The 16,541-nt window shown below is 37.4% G+C and overlaps 1 protein-coding gene across 1 annotated transcript; it reads left to right on the top strand.

Moving 5' to 3' along the window:
• The first annotated feature begins 914 nt into the window (after positions 1 to 914).
• On the top strand, positions 915 to 16,368 carry LOC135082616 (integrator complex subunit 14). Its single transcript, XM_063977399.1, has 10 exons — positions 915 to 1,198; positions 1,337 to 1,491; positions 1,929 to 2,064; positions 2,159 to 2,271; positions 2,823 to 3,015; positions 3,780 to 3,880; positions 3,955 to 4,050; positions 12,125 to 12,308; positions 15,347 to 15,495; positions 15,920 to 16,368. Exons 1-10 carry the CDS (start codon positions 1,012 to 1,014, stop codon positions 16,154 to 16,156), a joined length of 1,551 nt encoding a protein of 516 aa, XP_063833469.1. The 5' UTR covers positions 915 to 1,011; the 3' UTR covers positions 16,157 to 16,368.
• The last annotated feature ends 173 nt before the right edge of the window (positions 16,369 to 16,541 follow it).

The raw sequence follows: 16,541 nt of genomic DNA, 5'->3' as shown, positions 1-16,541 counted from the left end.
AACTTTCACCCGGCTCATCCTGAACTATTTTATTATTGTTATCAACTTCCATTGTTGTAATATTGATAGAAAGGGAAAAACAGCTAGGTCGAGTAGGCCGAGAGAGATAAATTGTGAAACGCATTTGTACCGAAATATTCTCATGAATAAAAAAATGATATATTCTACTTATTTAATTCTTGTACACATAATACGGATCCAACAATAAAATATAGTAGGTACATTAAACACAATCATATAACTTTTCTACTGTAAAAGTAAACACTTTTAAAAATAAACTAGAGACACAACACATACACAACATACGAACGTTTAATTATTTCATTCATGCACATCAATATTTAGGCGGGAATCGAACCCGCGACACCCGCAACCTTCGGCATCGAAGTTTTGTAAGGCGGTTATCACACTGCGGGGTGACAGATTTAATCATTGTATGCAAGTACCTCAGTTTGTATACATAGAAAACACGCGCGGCACTTCACACTGACAACGCGTCCGCGCGCGTGATTTTTTATATGAAAATCACGCGCTCCGCGGCGGAGCGCGGTTTGAGCGCGGTACACTGTGATAACCGCCTATGATCAGTCAGGCAGCCGTCAAAAGGCTCATGCATACCGAGTTCATTTAAGCGTCTCAAACAAAAATAAACCTGTTGTGTTGTGCATAGGCCTTTACAGAAAACTAAGTGAACACTAAAGTGAACAAAGAAAAATTCATCAACGTCTTTGCAGCCATTGGATATGGCAGAAAATTCACCGATGAATGAAGGTAAACTGCAAGGATTTTTTAATTATATTAAATTAAAAATTAAAAAGCGTTTTAATGAAAATGTCCTTTCCTGTTTAAAAAAAGATAAATGTCTAACGTGTTACTGTCAGTGTCAAACAGCTGTCAATGTCAGTTTTTGCTTTGTGGTTTCTGTGGTGGTTTCCGTGGTTCTCGTGTTTACACTTTTTAAATATTATTTTCAATGAATTTATAAGCTAATAGGTATTAAAAGTAACAAAAATGCCTACAGTATTATTGCTAGATGTATCGCTGTCGATGTCGCGGCCGGTACCGTCGACAGACAACACAGAAAGTCATACCCGGCTCACCATCGCTGCTGCGGCTATCAATACATTTTTGGACTATTTAAGCCTCCATGCGAAACTAGAATATGTAGCCCTGGTGACTTTCTCTTCAATTTATGAAGGTAAGATGAAAAATCCGTTTAATTAACTGAGAAATAACCTTTATCCAGGCTCATTTCTGATGGTACTCCCTAATGCAATATTGTTCCATAATTTTAGTAGAATAACGTTTAAATTACGCTAAATCTTTTTATTTTCAGTATCCGTGCCGTTTACGCGTGACTTCGACACGATCAAAGCAAAATTGCCTCTTCTTGAAGAAGGCGACAAAACCTGCATAGAGACTGCTCTGCTTGGTGTGAACCAGCTGGTCCTGAGTGAATGGGGATGCCAAACACCAGTACAAATTATATTGGTACACCAACTTACTTATTTATTATGAACTAACCAACCTGACGAACTTTGTAGTGCCTATGTTAATCAGAAATAATTTAAGATTGTAATGGTTAAACATTTTTCAAAATCAGTCCAGGAGTTTTGGAGACTATTCAATACGAACTAAAAAATCTTTCCTCTTTATAAATATTAGTGTACAAGTGTACATGAATAAGATTCAATGTTTCTTATTCATCCATTTGCGACAACAGTGTGACATCTCTAAAAAGATTATAGTAGGAAATGTCACACTGTCATCGCATGAGGACTATAATTATGTATTTTAAAAATTTCACCCAAGAAAAATTGAAAATGCCAAATTGCTATGGAAATCAATGTGTGATTGTTGTGTACACTTGTGTTCACTATGTTGTTGCCATTATTTGAAGTGACTGTAACCTGTTTTTATACTTTCAGGTCACAGATGGCAGCAGTGGAGCAGGTGCAATCGGCAGAAACCGTATCATTCAAGCACTGCCGTTACCACCTCCGTATGCAGCTAAGATACATGTCCTGCCTATCGTCTCACCACACGATACCTGCTTGCAACATGGTATAATAAACCTTATTGGCCACATTAATTAATTTTAAATCTAAAAAGTCTTAAGATCATGAGAAATTCTTTAAATATGTTTTTTCTTTTGCAGCAATGCCTTTGTATCAGAAGATAGTGGACATGGCTGTTAGTTCCTCAAACACATTAAGTGCCACAATATCACGAGGAGCCATCTATTGCCCGGACCAACTATCTGTGCCTAGTGTAAGTCAAGCTTCTATAGATGCTGCTCAATTTTATACCAACTATTAAGTATATAATATATTTAAATTACAAAAATCTTTTACTACAGAAACTAAACTGTCTCAAAGATCTTTGTGATCTAAAAGAACTCACAAAGCACAATTTTTACAATTTTTCCAAGAGGATTGCAATTTTTCAACTATTCACAGACAGCATTTTTCTTGAGTATATGTAGATAAATGATTGAGTTTTTTTCAGAATGCATGGTACAAAAGATTACGCCTAGGCGCAGACCACCGACTTTTAGTCGGCCGATAGTTGGGTCAGACTTAATCAGTATGGAGATGTATGAACGTGCGCACATTACACCGATTTGGTCGATACCAATTCGGTATGAAGAATCAGCCGATGCCGATTCTTCATAAAAATTAGATTCGGGGCCAACTATCGGCCAACTAGAAGTCGGAGGTCTGCGCCTAGGCTAAATGTTATGAAAAGGGTAAGTCATTTCATAACATGCATTGTCATCAAATATTATTTTAAATATTTCTATCAACGCTTCTCTTCAACAGGCAATATCAGCGATGACGCGCCTCTGCGAGCAGCACTACCAAGAGTTCTGGTGCTCGCTAAAGTGCGGCCAGCTGGAGGCCCGGGTGCAGTTGTTCCCGGCGCCGCAGACCGCCGCGCACGAAGGCTTGGCGGCCACGTACACACTGTCACACCAGTTGCACGTTATTGGCTTCGTATCTAATAACGATTTAGGTAAGCATTTTTGTATCTATTGTAAACTAGCTTCTGCCCGCGGCTTCACCCGCGTGAAATTGCGTTTGTCACAGATCGTCATAAATTATAGCCTATATGTTATTCTGGGTTATAAACAATAATACTGTAAAGTTTCAGCAAAATCCGTTCAGTAGTTTTTACGTGAAAGAATAACAAACATTGGATGTCTGGCATCCAAACTTTCACATTTATAATATTAGTAGCCTGACTGACTCACTCATCACGAAATCTCAGAAACTACAAGTGCTAGGAGTCTTAAATTTAGCATGGGAGTTCCTTTAGGTGCTATCTAAGTATTTTGCAAAATTCAACCCCTAAGGGGTTAAAACGGGGTCCACGTGTCGAAGTCGCTAGTTTGATATAAATCAATCCTTCCTTTTTTTCATTCCACAAATGGTGGATCGACGACCTTTATCCTCATAAAGGTAGCAGGAAGGCGCTGGATGCAGGCACCTGTGCCACTACCAACCGGCCATTATGGAAATCATTGGGGGAGGCCTATGTTCAGCAATGGACGTCCTATGGCTGAAATAACGATGACGAATCCTTCCTTTTTTATTTTCTTTCACCTAACCCGATGTTTGTTTCTATTGAGTTGATTTTTTTTGTGCAGATGGGTTTCTTTCTATCTTTTTCAAATTGTAATTTCTTCCAATGAAAACAAAGTTATAAAATCCTTGTCCACTCCACTTTTTTTAGAAGATTACATTAACTACCATTAGGTACTATTATCTATTCCACAGCTACACCAATAGCGATAAGTAAACATCTTGTGATACCACAGGCGCAAGCAGCTGCCAGTAATGCTAGTAGAGAAAATTATGGATCCAAAACTCCTACAAAGGTATATTATATGCTTTTTCTCAGTTAATATTTGTTTGCAAGCAATATGTTGTTAATGCTCAATATTTTATGCAGGAAGGGTCAACCACAGAAGGCTCCACAACAGAAGAAGACATGTCAGACCCAAGCACAGTGCCAAACTTTTGTGTTTTACTACATGGCGCATTGAAGGTAAATTTTAATTTTTGTAAAAATAAGTAAAATTTTATAAAAAAAAATAAAACCGACTCCAAAAAACCTACACTAAAACGTAGAAAAATAATTACTAATTACCTACTTATTTATTAGGACGAATTATTAATATTTATGTAGGTATACCATGATTGATACTTCTGGAGTCAGTGCCAAGATTATGAAACATGTAAAGTTTGCCTGCACCGACTCCAAAAGTATCAATCATGGTATACCTACATAAATATTAATAATTCGTCCTAATAAATAAGTAGGTAATTAGTAATTATTTTTCTACGTTTTAGTGTAGGTTTTTTGGAGTCGGTTTTATTTTTTTTTATAAAATTTTACTTATTTCTTGCTTTTTAGTTAACTAATTATTACCTTGATGTTACCACTGAAGGTAGGCAGTACACTGAGACCAAAAAAAATTGGTTCATAATCGGCGGAGATATTGCGTATAAAAAAGTTCATCCCCAATTTTTCACCCTTGGGGGTGAAATATTTTCTTCAAATTCGCATGAAACCACCCTTTTGATAATACCTATTCAACAAAAAAATAATCGTTCAAATTGGTTTATAATCGGCGGAGATATTGCGTATAAAAAAGTTCATCCCCAATTTTCCACCCTTGGGGGTTGTTTTTTTTATTATTAAATTTAAATGGGACCACCCTTGAGGTATTACCTATACGCCGAAAAAAGATTTGTTCAAATCGGTTCATAATTGGCGGAGTTATCGCGTAACAAATATAGAAAAAAAAAAAAAAACATACGGGTCGAATTGAGAACCTCCTCCTTTTTTGAAGTCGGTTGAAAATTACAATCCTCATAACACAACAATATTTATTCACTAATGAAAATGCATGCCAGGAACAAACAGAACTTAAGGTGATGCCTTGCGAATATTGGGCGTTTTAAAGAAGCGCAGAATTAGTTTTAATCGTACTTTTCCTTTATTTTATGTTCTTATTTTGAAATATGTTATAGTTGACAAATAAATCTAGTATGCTAGCCGAAACATGAATGGAAACAATTTTCTCGATAGAAAAAAATTCCAAAGATGACCCTTCTATTACTCTATGTTTAGTTATACAAGCAGATAGGCGAATATATAAAAGCCAAATTTTTATATTGGTAAGGTAATAACCGATTCTAATAAGTGGCAAGTTTTTTTTTTTTAAATACAGTTTGGTTTTTCAATAAATAAATGATTTCCGATTTGTCGCTTACGTTATTTTATTCCGCGCCGCGCGCGCTATTGCTGTCCCTTTCCTCGCACTGAGAAATCATATTTCTATCCCACTGTGTGTGCGAGGCATTCAGTCGGCCGAAAACTTTGATGAGGACGGACGTGCGCTCGGTGGCACTGACAATGACAGTTAATATCGTCGAACGTTAGGTTCATTCCACTTTGTTCTGGGTGATATCAGAAACTAGGAACAACAGAAATCGGGAGGGTAAATATCTTATTTACCGTTATAGTTTTTGTTGTAAAATCCCGTGGAGTGATAATTTATATCGGAAACTGTCAAATTAAGAGGCAGCTTAATTTTAAATCAGTTTAATGGTAATCACAAGTAATAAAATTTGTATACCTACATCATGTCACAGGGAATATAAGACTGTAAAACAATACATACCTCGTAGTGAGCTAACTGGCGACAAATTGAAACATATTTATTAGCATAATTATGTTTCATTGACATACTTACATCATAAATTGCATACAAATAATAATTCAGAGCAATTTTTAGGCAATAATAGTGTCCGACCGAATGTTCGGTTTCGGTTTCGTTTTCGGTTGAGTTTCGGTAAAAACACGAGTTTCGGTTTAGTTTCGTTTTCGGCGGCAAACTTGCCGAAACTACGACCGAAACCGAATGTGCATTCGGGAGTTTCCGCGCTGTTATCGGTCATGTTCGGCGCGTTGAATGAGTGGATGAATCTGATCAGAGCCAATGGCGTGATTCGCTCGCTTGTTTGTTTGCTGTTAGTTTTGTTTTGTTGTGGTGGCGAGTTTTCGAGTGATTTATTTTGAATTTGGTTAGTTTTATCTCGTTTTATGTCGTTATAACATGAGCGGATGTAAACATAAAAAAAAATATATTCAATATGACTGATAAAAGTATAATCAAGTTTAATCTAACCTATAATTTTTATTTTGGTTCGCAAATGCTATACGTAAACAAACATTAGTTAAGTAGTTAGTAATGACTATAGTGCATTTCATGGTGATAATATTATGGATTCAGAGTTTCAAAGTTCATTTTAGTATTTATCACCAAGGTATCCAAGTGGCAAGTAGGTACATTAGATACTAACTTACGTACTACCAATTTTGTTTTGAGAAATTATTAAGGTAAAAGACCCGATCATGGGACGGGTTATGTAGATGTCCTGAATATTGCGAGTAATTAAAAAAAAATCTAGACTATAAATCCTTCTTTTTCTTTTATAATACATAATTTGATACCTTTTAGAGTAAAAAGGCACTTTATAAGCTCAATTTTAATACAATTTAAAGAGAAAACAATAATGACGGACAGATTATAATAACGTTTTCTTTATTTTTCCCTCAAAATATGAGCCTTGTAAGGAAGTTTCGGTTTCGGCCGAAATAGACACCGTTGCCGAAATTCGTTTTCGGTTTCGGTTTCGGTCGTAAAACTAGTTTCGGTCGGACACTAGGCAATAATAATCTATTAGCATTATTTATGTCGTCGAAATAATTAAGTCCACTTGATCAATGAAAAATGTCCCATCTGTTCACCTGTGTTTTCTAGGCGACTGCTAATGTCGACTGAAATCAGGTGAACAAAGTGGAATAAAACTAGAATGACAGCACAAAAAAAGAACAAAAAAGAGTGGAGTTGCACAGTATAACAATTTTATTTTTATTTAACGCCAACAAAAAATATATTTTTTATGAAATCGAGTGTTTTTATTTTGCAACATTTTATTCAATGAATTGCAGTATCGGTCGGCAAGTATCGATACTTACTCGTACCAAATCGTTTTTGGAAAATGTTGAGTAAAAACCGTAACAATTTAGTAACCTTTTGGTATTCTGTATTAATAATAATAATAATTATTATTATTAATTATTAGTCATTACCCAGTTTATATGACTTTATTGCGAGATTTACTTGTGTAAACCAAGATACACTAATTACGTAATTTAATACCAAAAGTGAATCTAAGAAAAAAAAAGTATATAAACCAAATTGGTAATACACGTAAGTACCTACCTAAATCTCGCGACAAGCTTTTGATCATTTAAAAAGAGTCATTATTTAATATTTTTTATTTTATGTATTTTTAGAGCATAAAGTTTTATATAAAAAGTTGACATAAATTTTGTAGGCCTACCTATATTATAGCTTACTTGCGTTGCGAAATGAAATTGTTGGGTATTTTAAGTACCTATAGGTTGTTTCTTGTAAGGTGTCAAGCCGAAGGCAGGTGATAGGTGAGGACTAGTCGTAGTTTAGAAGTTATCGTTAATTTTGTGATTTTTAGGGTTCCGTAGCCAAATGGCAAAAAACGGAACCCTTATAAATTCGTCATGTCTGTCTGCCTGTCCGTATGTCACAGCCATTTTTTTCCGAAACTATAAGAGCTATACTGTTGAAACTTGGTAGGTAGATGTATTCTGTGAACCGCATTAACCTCGTAAGTCCTGTGTTTTTTCAACAGCAGTATTCATATCTGCCGGTTGTACTATACCAAGTACAAACTAAGAAATGTGCTTCAGACCGAGATAATTTATCGACGGTTTTACATAGTTTTTTAGACCTTAATTATGTTTTGTATTTTTTATTGTAAAAGAAAAATATTGAAAATAGTTTGTATTCCTGTAAGTACGTTAGGCTTTTTATACAGTGTAAAAAATAATATCACTAAGACAAAGGTTTTATTTAGGTAAGTATTAAAAATTAATCATATTTTTCTTTTAAACGTCACTTAAGTAAGTAATAATTATAAAATTCAGTCTTTGAGACCAAATTATTTGGTCTTAGCGTTTTATATGGAATTTATATAATTTCACCAAAATTATTTTTTCCATACAATTTTTTTTGGGATTTTTTAAAAATCCATAAATTCAAATTTTATAAAATTTTGTAAGTAGATTCAATTTTCAATTTCAAAATATATTTATTTCGTAAAATAATGTTACATCAAAACAGTTCTAGTGTACATTTTAATCCTAGGCTGTTATAAAAATTAACATTTAACTGTTTTTTTTGCTAATTCGCTTGTTAAAAATTTATAAAATATACATTTTATCTATATTTACGAATCTTAAACTGTATTAAAAATTTATTTATAACAATAAATATTTGCCTATGTAAGCTTTAGTTAAGCATTACATTTGTTAGCATGTTTTGTAGGTAGATTGAAACAACATTAAGCTATAAAAAAATTAAGAATTTTTTTTGAAAATTGGTATCAGTATAAATATACTTATTTATTTTTGTTTAATGGAAACGGACAACAATTAGGACGAGCTGCCTTTGAAGATTAAATGCTAATTTAAAGAATAAAATTAAGTTTAACATTTTATACGTAAAAGTAAGCCCTTGAAGTCAAATTTCAAATAAAAAAAGAATGATGGACAGAGCTATACTATGAAAGAAATTACATAGTAATGAACATTGAAGAAAAAACAAACGCTAATTTCATACCTTATACAACTTTCATACAACTATTTTTGTAACAAACGCCTAACGTATTAAGTTATCAAGTACAAATTATTTTGACCGATCATGAACCTCCTAAAATATTAAGTTTCTTTTTTATATTTTGCTTAATTTACAAAAACTATAACTTATATTTACCGATACATTTAAAAAATAAGACAAAAAACAAAAGATTACTTTAATATAAACAGATAAACTATCGTCGTGCCGGCCGGCAATCCGACTTCGTGACCATTTTGCGAAAAAATGACACTGACACTGACAGTTGACGTTACCTGTCTAACAAAGAGTATTGAATGAGTATGGTCGTATCATTTTTGCCAATTTAAAAAAACTACCCGGTAAATGGGGAAACAAAAATGTGTACTTGGGTAAGTACATTAGGCAGTTACTCTTGCTATGTAGTTTAAATGTCAGGTCTGAACTACTATGCTTAGTATGTACTTGTACAAGTACGCGGGGACTTACGAGATGAGTAAGATGCAATAATAAAAAATATTGGGGGCTCCCCATACTTAGAACTGATACTCAAAAAAAAATTTTTTATCAAACATACGTGTGTGGATAGGTCTATGGATAGGTCTTCAAAAATGATATCGAGGTTTCTAAAATATTTTTTTTCTAAACCGAATAGTTTGCGTGACAGACGCTTCCAAAGTGGAAAAAAGTTGGTCCCCCCCCCTCTAACTTCTAAAATAAGAAAATGAAAAATCTAAAAAAAAATCATAATATGAAGTACATTAAACTGAAGGGTAAACTGGTCGAGAATGCTTTAGTGCATTAAGTTCGCCTTATGTACAAATTTATATTGGCATTAAAGTTTAAATAAATAAATACATTACTATAACAACCACCAACGAAAATTGTTTTGAACGAGATCTAATAAGTAGTTTTTTTTTAATACCTCGTAAATCGTAAACCGCTTATTAGGTACCGCGTAATCTTTCATACAAATAACTTAAATTAAATAATAATAATAATTTTAATTTCATAAATTAATGGTACGGAACCCTTTGTGCGTGAGTCCAACACGCACTTGGCTGGTTTTTTCAAATTTTATGACCTAGTAGGCTTTAAGAAACATATCTGTTTTTTTGGGTCGACTTGATTGATTAATTGCAGATGTTTGAAAAAATAATCATCTTTGATGCAAGATACAAAATGTTTGCTAGAAACATAAAAAATGTGCTTTTAGCAGAACATTCTAAAATCTTCAACTTAAAAGTTTGAGAAAGAAAATAACTTCCATAGGTCCAAAATAATTTTAAAAACTGCCTAATGAACTAGAACTTTTTTAGAACTAACTAATGTTTGCAATCCCCTAAGTTTACGTTATGTAGAACACATTTAGAGACAATAACTGAAAAGAACATTTTTTTTATTCACAACGCGGAAGCTCTTTCATTTTCATATTCCCTGTTTTTTTTCTGTAATCACAAATTAACGATAACTTCTAAACTAACATCGGTACAACGTACATCAGGTGTCATCATTTTGTACCTATACCCACAAATCACATAAACTTTACGCTTTAAAAAATGTTTTATAACAGTGTTACTAACATAAATGGTATCTGAAAAATGAATAAATAAAATTAATTATAATACTTTTATGATGATTTCCTATTAATACTTTGTATGAATTTTTAATAAATGGTAAAATTTGAAATCAAGTGAAAGCTATTTTTACAGATTTTTTCAGTCAAAAGTTGATTTGACCGATTATGAGTTTTGACTGCATTATAATATTTAACGCAAACCAATAACAATGTACATCAACTAATTAAATCAAAAAAAGAAATGTGTGACGCGACTCCATTGTTTCCATGTTCGTTTTCATTCAATTTCAAATTTTACTCTAATTTTACGAAGCGAGTGACTCGTCGCGACGAGTGACGCTTTCGCGGGTGCGGAGCCTGCGGGGGGAATGGGCGGAGCTTGTTGAAAACAAATTCTACAAGGTAGCGCCTTAAGAGATTATTATATACTATAGATAATCGCGCGGTTGCTGGCATTTCAGGTGTATGTGTACTGTGGGGTTACTCTGAAAAACGTTAAGCGAAGTTTCGAATGCAGCCATCCCTTTCACGCACAACAGCTTAAGCGATGAACAGCTTATCGGAACAGCCCTGCTGTTTTTTTTAAATTGCGAGTTTATCCCATTCGTAATAAAGGTGGAAGGCATGTCGTCAATCGTCCAACCGGGCGCGGAGTGGTGGGGTACACTCCATGTGGTGCAAGGCAGGCGTTGTTGTTACTCTGAAAAACGTTAACCGAAGTTTAGAATGATGCCATCCCTCTCATACACAGTGAGATGCCAGTGTAAGCGATAAATAGCGTTTCGGCGTGGTTCAATGAGGGATATCGTTTTAGCGCTCACCAGTTAGCGAGCGCCACTGTAGAGTAAGGTCCTGTCACTTGCTAGTAGCGAAGACAGTGGCGCCAACTTGTGAGCGCTAAAGTGGTAGGAGGACTATCGTATTTGCACTCATCAAGATGGCGCCACTGTAGAGGAAGGTCCTGTCAATCGCCAGGGGTGCCAACTGTTAAGTATAAAAACGATAGCCCTCATTGCTACTGTTTTTCAAATTGCAACTTTATCCCACTGTAATAAAGGTGGAAGGCATGTCAGCGATCGTGCAACTGGGCGCGGAGTGGTGGGGCACGCTCTCCGCGTGGTGCGAGGCGTCGGAGTTTGTGTGCACCTACTGTGGGTTACTCTGAAAAACGTTAACCTATGTTTAGAAGGATGTTGCCATCCCTCTCATGCACAGCGAGATGCCAGCATAAACGACGATGACTTTTAGACCCAAAACTACGTAAACAGCGATTTGCAGTAGCCCTATTGTATTTTTTATTTTCAAATTGCACTTTATTTATTTCGTAATAAAGGTGGAAGGCATGTCAGCGATCGTGCAACTGGGCGCGGAGTGGTGGGGCACGCTCTCCGCGTGGTGCGTGGCCTCGGTGTCTATACCTGTAAACTGTTTTTCAAATTGCAACGTTTTCCCATTCGTAATAACGGTGGAAGGCATGTCTGTCTGCTATCGTCCAACTGGATGCGGACTAGTGGGGCACGATCTCCGCATGGTGCGACAGTGCGAGGCGTCAGGGTTTACGTGTATTTTTTTTTAATTACAACATTATCCTGTTCATAAGGCGGAAAGTATTTCGGCGTACGTCCAACAAAAGTCCGGTCGCCGAGCATGTAGAATTTCGTCCAATGACCCCAAGCTACCCATCCTTATCGCTCGCGGGTAATTATATCGCTGTCGCGAATGTGCGACGGGCGGTTGCAGTGAGTGAGGGTCATTGGACGAAATTCTACGTGCTCGGCATTCAGGGCTTTTATTTATATGGGTTTTTTTCAAAGGTGGAAGGCATGTCAGCGATCGTGCAACTAGGCGCGGAGTGGTGGGGCACGCTCTCCGCGTGGTGCGAGGCGTCGCGCGCGCGCCGCTCGTGCCTGCTACTGAGCGTCATGCGGCCGGGCGCCGCCGCCTCGCCCTGGCTGGGCCCGCTCGACCAGCTGGGCCCGGTCGACGACGGGACGACTGGTAAGTCTTGGCGGCCATTGTGTTTCGAAGAGAGTCGCTAAGATCTAGATTAGCCGGGCTAAACATTTGCTTGTGTTAGGCTCGGTTTCTACCACGGTGGAGCAGAGGGGTGCGGAGAAGTGTTTTGAATAACCAGTCAAATTTCGATATTTTCACTTCTCTCCGCTCCGCGCCACCGCCGCTGTCAAATTCAATAGAAAAATTTGTCCGCCCGATACTCCTCTTCTCCGCCTTAGTGGAAACCCGGTCTTAGTTGTCTCAAACATACAACCCGTTCAAGTTAACTGCGCACATAGCATCCGTGACGTCACATCGCACTCTGGTACAGACGGGGCGAAAACGGGGCGTTGTGCGGGTAAGTGGGAGGGAGAGTATTGGTAAGGTAAGTAATTGTAAATGGCGATCGTGCAACTGAGCGCGGAGTGTTGGGGCACGCTTTCCGCGTGGTGCAAGGTGTCGCGCGCGCGACCATTTTTTTTTTTCAAAGAGGACTAGTAGTTTTTAAAAGCTCTAGATAAATTCTGGTGTTGGGAGTCGTTAAGAATCGATTAGGCGGACTAAACCTCAGGAATGCATTTTTTAAAGAACTAGAGTACCTACCTAGGCGAGCAGCGAATTAAACATTTGCTTGTCGATCCTCAACCATAATTTGATTTGCAACAACGTCGGTATTTTTAATAGCTGAAAAAAAATGTTTAAAGCTCCCGCGACTTGCGCAGTCTGTGTTTCGAATAGAGTGACAGTTCAAAATCTCGTTCCGATTTAAATCAAAATCGTTTTATCGAAACTGTCGTACATTTCATTCATGATAATAATTTGTTCCTTGTTTTTATGTGTCAATGTAAAAACTGAACTATTACAGGCACACATCAGACTTTAGATTTTTGTTACGAAATGTTACCTATAACCTCTATACATATAGGTCTAGCGCTTAATTCAGAGCTCGAGGTATGGAAGCAGCACGGCCAGGCAGCAACGTAACATTGACATTTATGAAGTAAACAAATCAGTGGGTCTAGTCAAAACGCACTTTAAAATCGCAAACCCATCGCAAACCAGTCGCAAACAAATAAACAAATCGCAAAAGAGGTCGATAACAAAAAAGGCTTAGTCAAACGGCAAAAAATCGAATCGCAAAGCCCTACCTATCGATAATCAAAAGACTGGATTGAAATTTCCCATACAAAGGCTTAGCCAACATGCATATAAGACTCAATCAAAATCGAATCGAATCGCAACACCCGCCATTTTCATTGCGATTACTAAAACCCCGGTGATAAGCTTTGATTCGATCGAAAACCAATTGGGTGAGTTGCACCACCTAACTTTGACCGTAACTATGACGTTAACCGGTGTTTTTTGGATGGACTTTGACAGATTTTAGACGTTTGTCAAAGTTAAACTAAGATGGTGCAACCCACCCTAAGGCTGTTTTGACAAATCCGTATCGCGATGTCGTTTTGACAGCTAGTATGACAGCGAAGCATAGACGTAAACAGAGAGCAGAAAGAAGGAAGAAACTAATTTAAAAAAAAATGCTAAAAAAAGTAAAAACAATCGCAAAGTCATAGACATTTTTTAACTTTTATTCGATTTTGAATGAACTTTTATATCGCCGCGTCGTTGGTGGTTCAATGTGCATTTTGGCTGCCATTTTCCGATCGAATCGAGTTACTGGTGACGCGGCGACTGACATTAGTGAAAACTTCCTATTGGTTTGCGATGGCATTTTGACTAGACCCACTGAAGCACATTTGAAGTCGCGCTGACGTTTGACGACCCAAAGACACCCTCGCTTGCGGCTTTCATACCTCAGGCACTGACTGAGTTAAGCTCAATAGCTCATTAGTGAATGTCCCCAGCTGAGGCGTTCCCGGTGCGGTCGTGGCGCTCGTACAGCGGCGGCGGCACATTCACAATTTCATTCACTAGTCTTTTTTTAATTTCGAGCACAGAATTTAAAGAAACAAAAGACAATTTGGAGCCTGTGGGTCTAGTCAAAATGCCATCACAAACCAATAGGAAGTTTTCACTAATGTCAGTCGCCGCGTCACCAGTAATTCGATTCGATCGGAAAATGGCAGCCAAAATGCACATTGAACCACCAACGACGCGGCGATATAAAAGTTCATTCAAAATCGAATAAAAGTTAAAAAATGTCTATGTCTTTGCGATTGCTTTTACTTTTTCTAGCTTTTTTTTTTTTAATTAGTTTCTTCCTTCTTTCTGCTCTCTGTTTACGTCTATGCTTCGCTGTCAAACTAGCTGTCAAAACGACATCGCGATACGGATTTGTCAAAACAGCCTTAGGGTGGGTTGCACCATCTTAGTTTAACTTTGACAAACGTCTAAAATCTGTCAAACTCCATACAAAAAACACCGGTTAACGTCATAGTTACGTTCAAAGTTAGGTGGTGCAACTCACCCTATTGGTTTTCGACCGAATCGAAGCTTATCACCGGGGTTTTAGTAATCGCAATGAAAATGGCGGGTGTTGCGATTCGATTCGATTTTGATTGAGTCTTAAATGCATGTTGGCTAAGCCTTTGTATGGGAAATTTCAAACCAGTCTTTCGATTATCGATAGGTAGGGCTTTGCGATTCGATTTTTTGCCGTTTGACTAAGCCTTTTTTGTTATCGACCTCTTTTGCGATTTGTATATTTGTTTGCGACTGGTTTGCGATGGGTTTGCGATTTTAAAGTGCGTTTTGACTAGACCCGCTGTTTGTTGATATCAAACAATCTAATACTAAGAAAACTTGGTTTTATTGGTTTACTTGGATTTAATTCTTGAAAAAGTGATTGATATCTTTGGTTTTGCAACAAACATTACTTATTCTTAACATTAAGGTGAGGTTCTATCAATAATCCATGGATACTTCACCTGAAGTCGCCGCCCAAGCTGTGGAACTTATTCAGGCCGCTTGCGGCTTCCATACCTCAGGCACTGACTGAGTTAAGCTCAATAGCTCATTGAAACCGCGCGAGCCATTAAAAAAAAAAAAAAAAAAAATAGCTCATTGGTGAATGTCCCCAGCTGAGGCGTTCCCGGTGCGGTCGTGGCGCTCGTACAGCGGCGGCGGCTCGGGCTGCGCGTGGGCGCGGCCGCACGCGCTGCTGGCCGACGTGCAGAAGGTGCTCCGCCACGCCAGGAAGCTGCCGGACAAGACGCAACACCTTTATAAGGTAACCGGACATATGATAAGTGATAACACACTTTCCCACCACTGTACCTCCTGTATAACCAGGATCTACAGCTTGGCCTCCAATCAAACCCTTATGTAAACTTAAACAAAAACTGTCAAATGACTTCTGCTTCCTTGATCGCTATTTCCTCCTATTATTTGTGCGTTTACTAACATTCGCACTACGCTAACTCACTGTAAGTGATTAGTCCATTTTGTACATCGAAAACTGAAAAGTTTCATATACATCTCCGTGTATATTGGTGCTACTACACAAAAGTTATTTTCTTCCTATAAAACTTAACTTACACAGAAAGAAATCCCAGAGTCAAAGGTGAACTTAACGCCAAAAGAAATTCTCTCTTAGCTAACTTTCAATTCTTGTCGAAATCTTGAAACTCGTATATTTGATACCTATATTTCAGGAGCTGAACCGACTGCGGCGCGCGGCGATCTCGCTAGGCTTCTCAGAGCTGCTGACTTGCGTGGGAAGCGCGTTGGAGCGCGAGTGCGCCTCGCTGCCCGCCAGCGCGCCGCCCGAGTGCGCGCTGCAGCTGGCGCACGCCGCCGCCGCACTCAGGGACCCGCGGACGGCCCTCGACATCAAGCACACGCTCCAACCCTTGGCCGCCAACTTCACCGTCACTTCAATGTCACACTGACATTCGCAACCTGACTTCACGGGTAGAAAGATGAAGCCGTGAAGGAACCTTTAGGAAGGTCGCCAAATAAAGTGGGAGATTAAAATTTTGAACATGGTAAACACAACTGGAAGTAATAAGGCCTTTCCTGACATAAAACTCGATAAATGTTAATAAACCACTTTAATAAAACAATCTTAGTTCATAAGTTCTTAAATACTTAATTTTATAATAAAATAGGTTTTTATAATGAAATAATATAAATTATTCCAAATTAATAGAATAATGTTTTATTTTTCGATATAAGTTGTCCAAACAATAATAAATTCCTAAAAGTAAACATCACGATATTCACTGATATCGGTATGTATGTACTTTTATATTCAATAATGATTTCTAAGTCTCC

This window comes from Ostrinia nubilalis, chromosome 2 (genome assembly GCF_963855985.1).
Source record: "Ostrinia nubilalis chromosome 2, ilOstNubi1.1, whole genome shotgun sequence".
In the NCBI taxonomy this organism is placed as follows: Eukaryota; Metazoa; Arthropoda; class Insecta; order Lepidoptera; family Crambidae; genus Ostrinia; species Ostrinia nubilalis.
The sequence above is the reverse complement of the archived record's forward strand: the minus strand, read 5'-3'. Positions and strand labels throughout refer to the sequence as shown.

Bases quoted from the DNA above. Each gene is read 5' to 3' on its own strand.
- LOC135082616 (XM_063977399.1), top strand. From the start codon at position 1,012: ATGCCTACAGTATTATTGCTAGATGTATCGCTGTCGATGTCGCGGCCG. The intron at 1,199-1,336 runs GTAAGATGAAAA...TTTTATTTTCAG, and splicing joins TTTCTCTTCAATTTATGAAG to TATCCGTGCCGTTTACGCGT. The intron at 12,309-15,346 runs GTAAGTCTTGGC...GAATGTCCCCAG, and splicing joins GGTCGACGACGGGACGACTG to CTGAGGCGTTCCCGGTGCGG.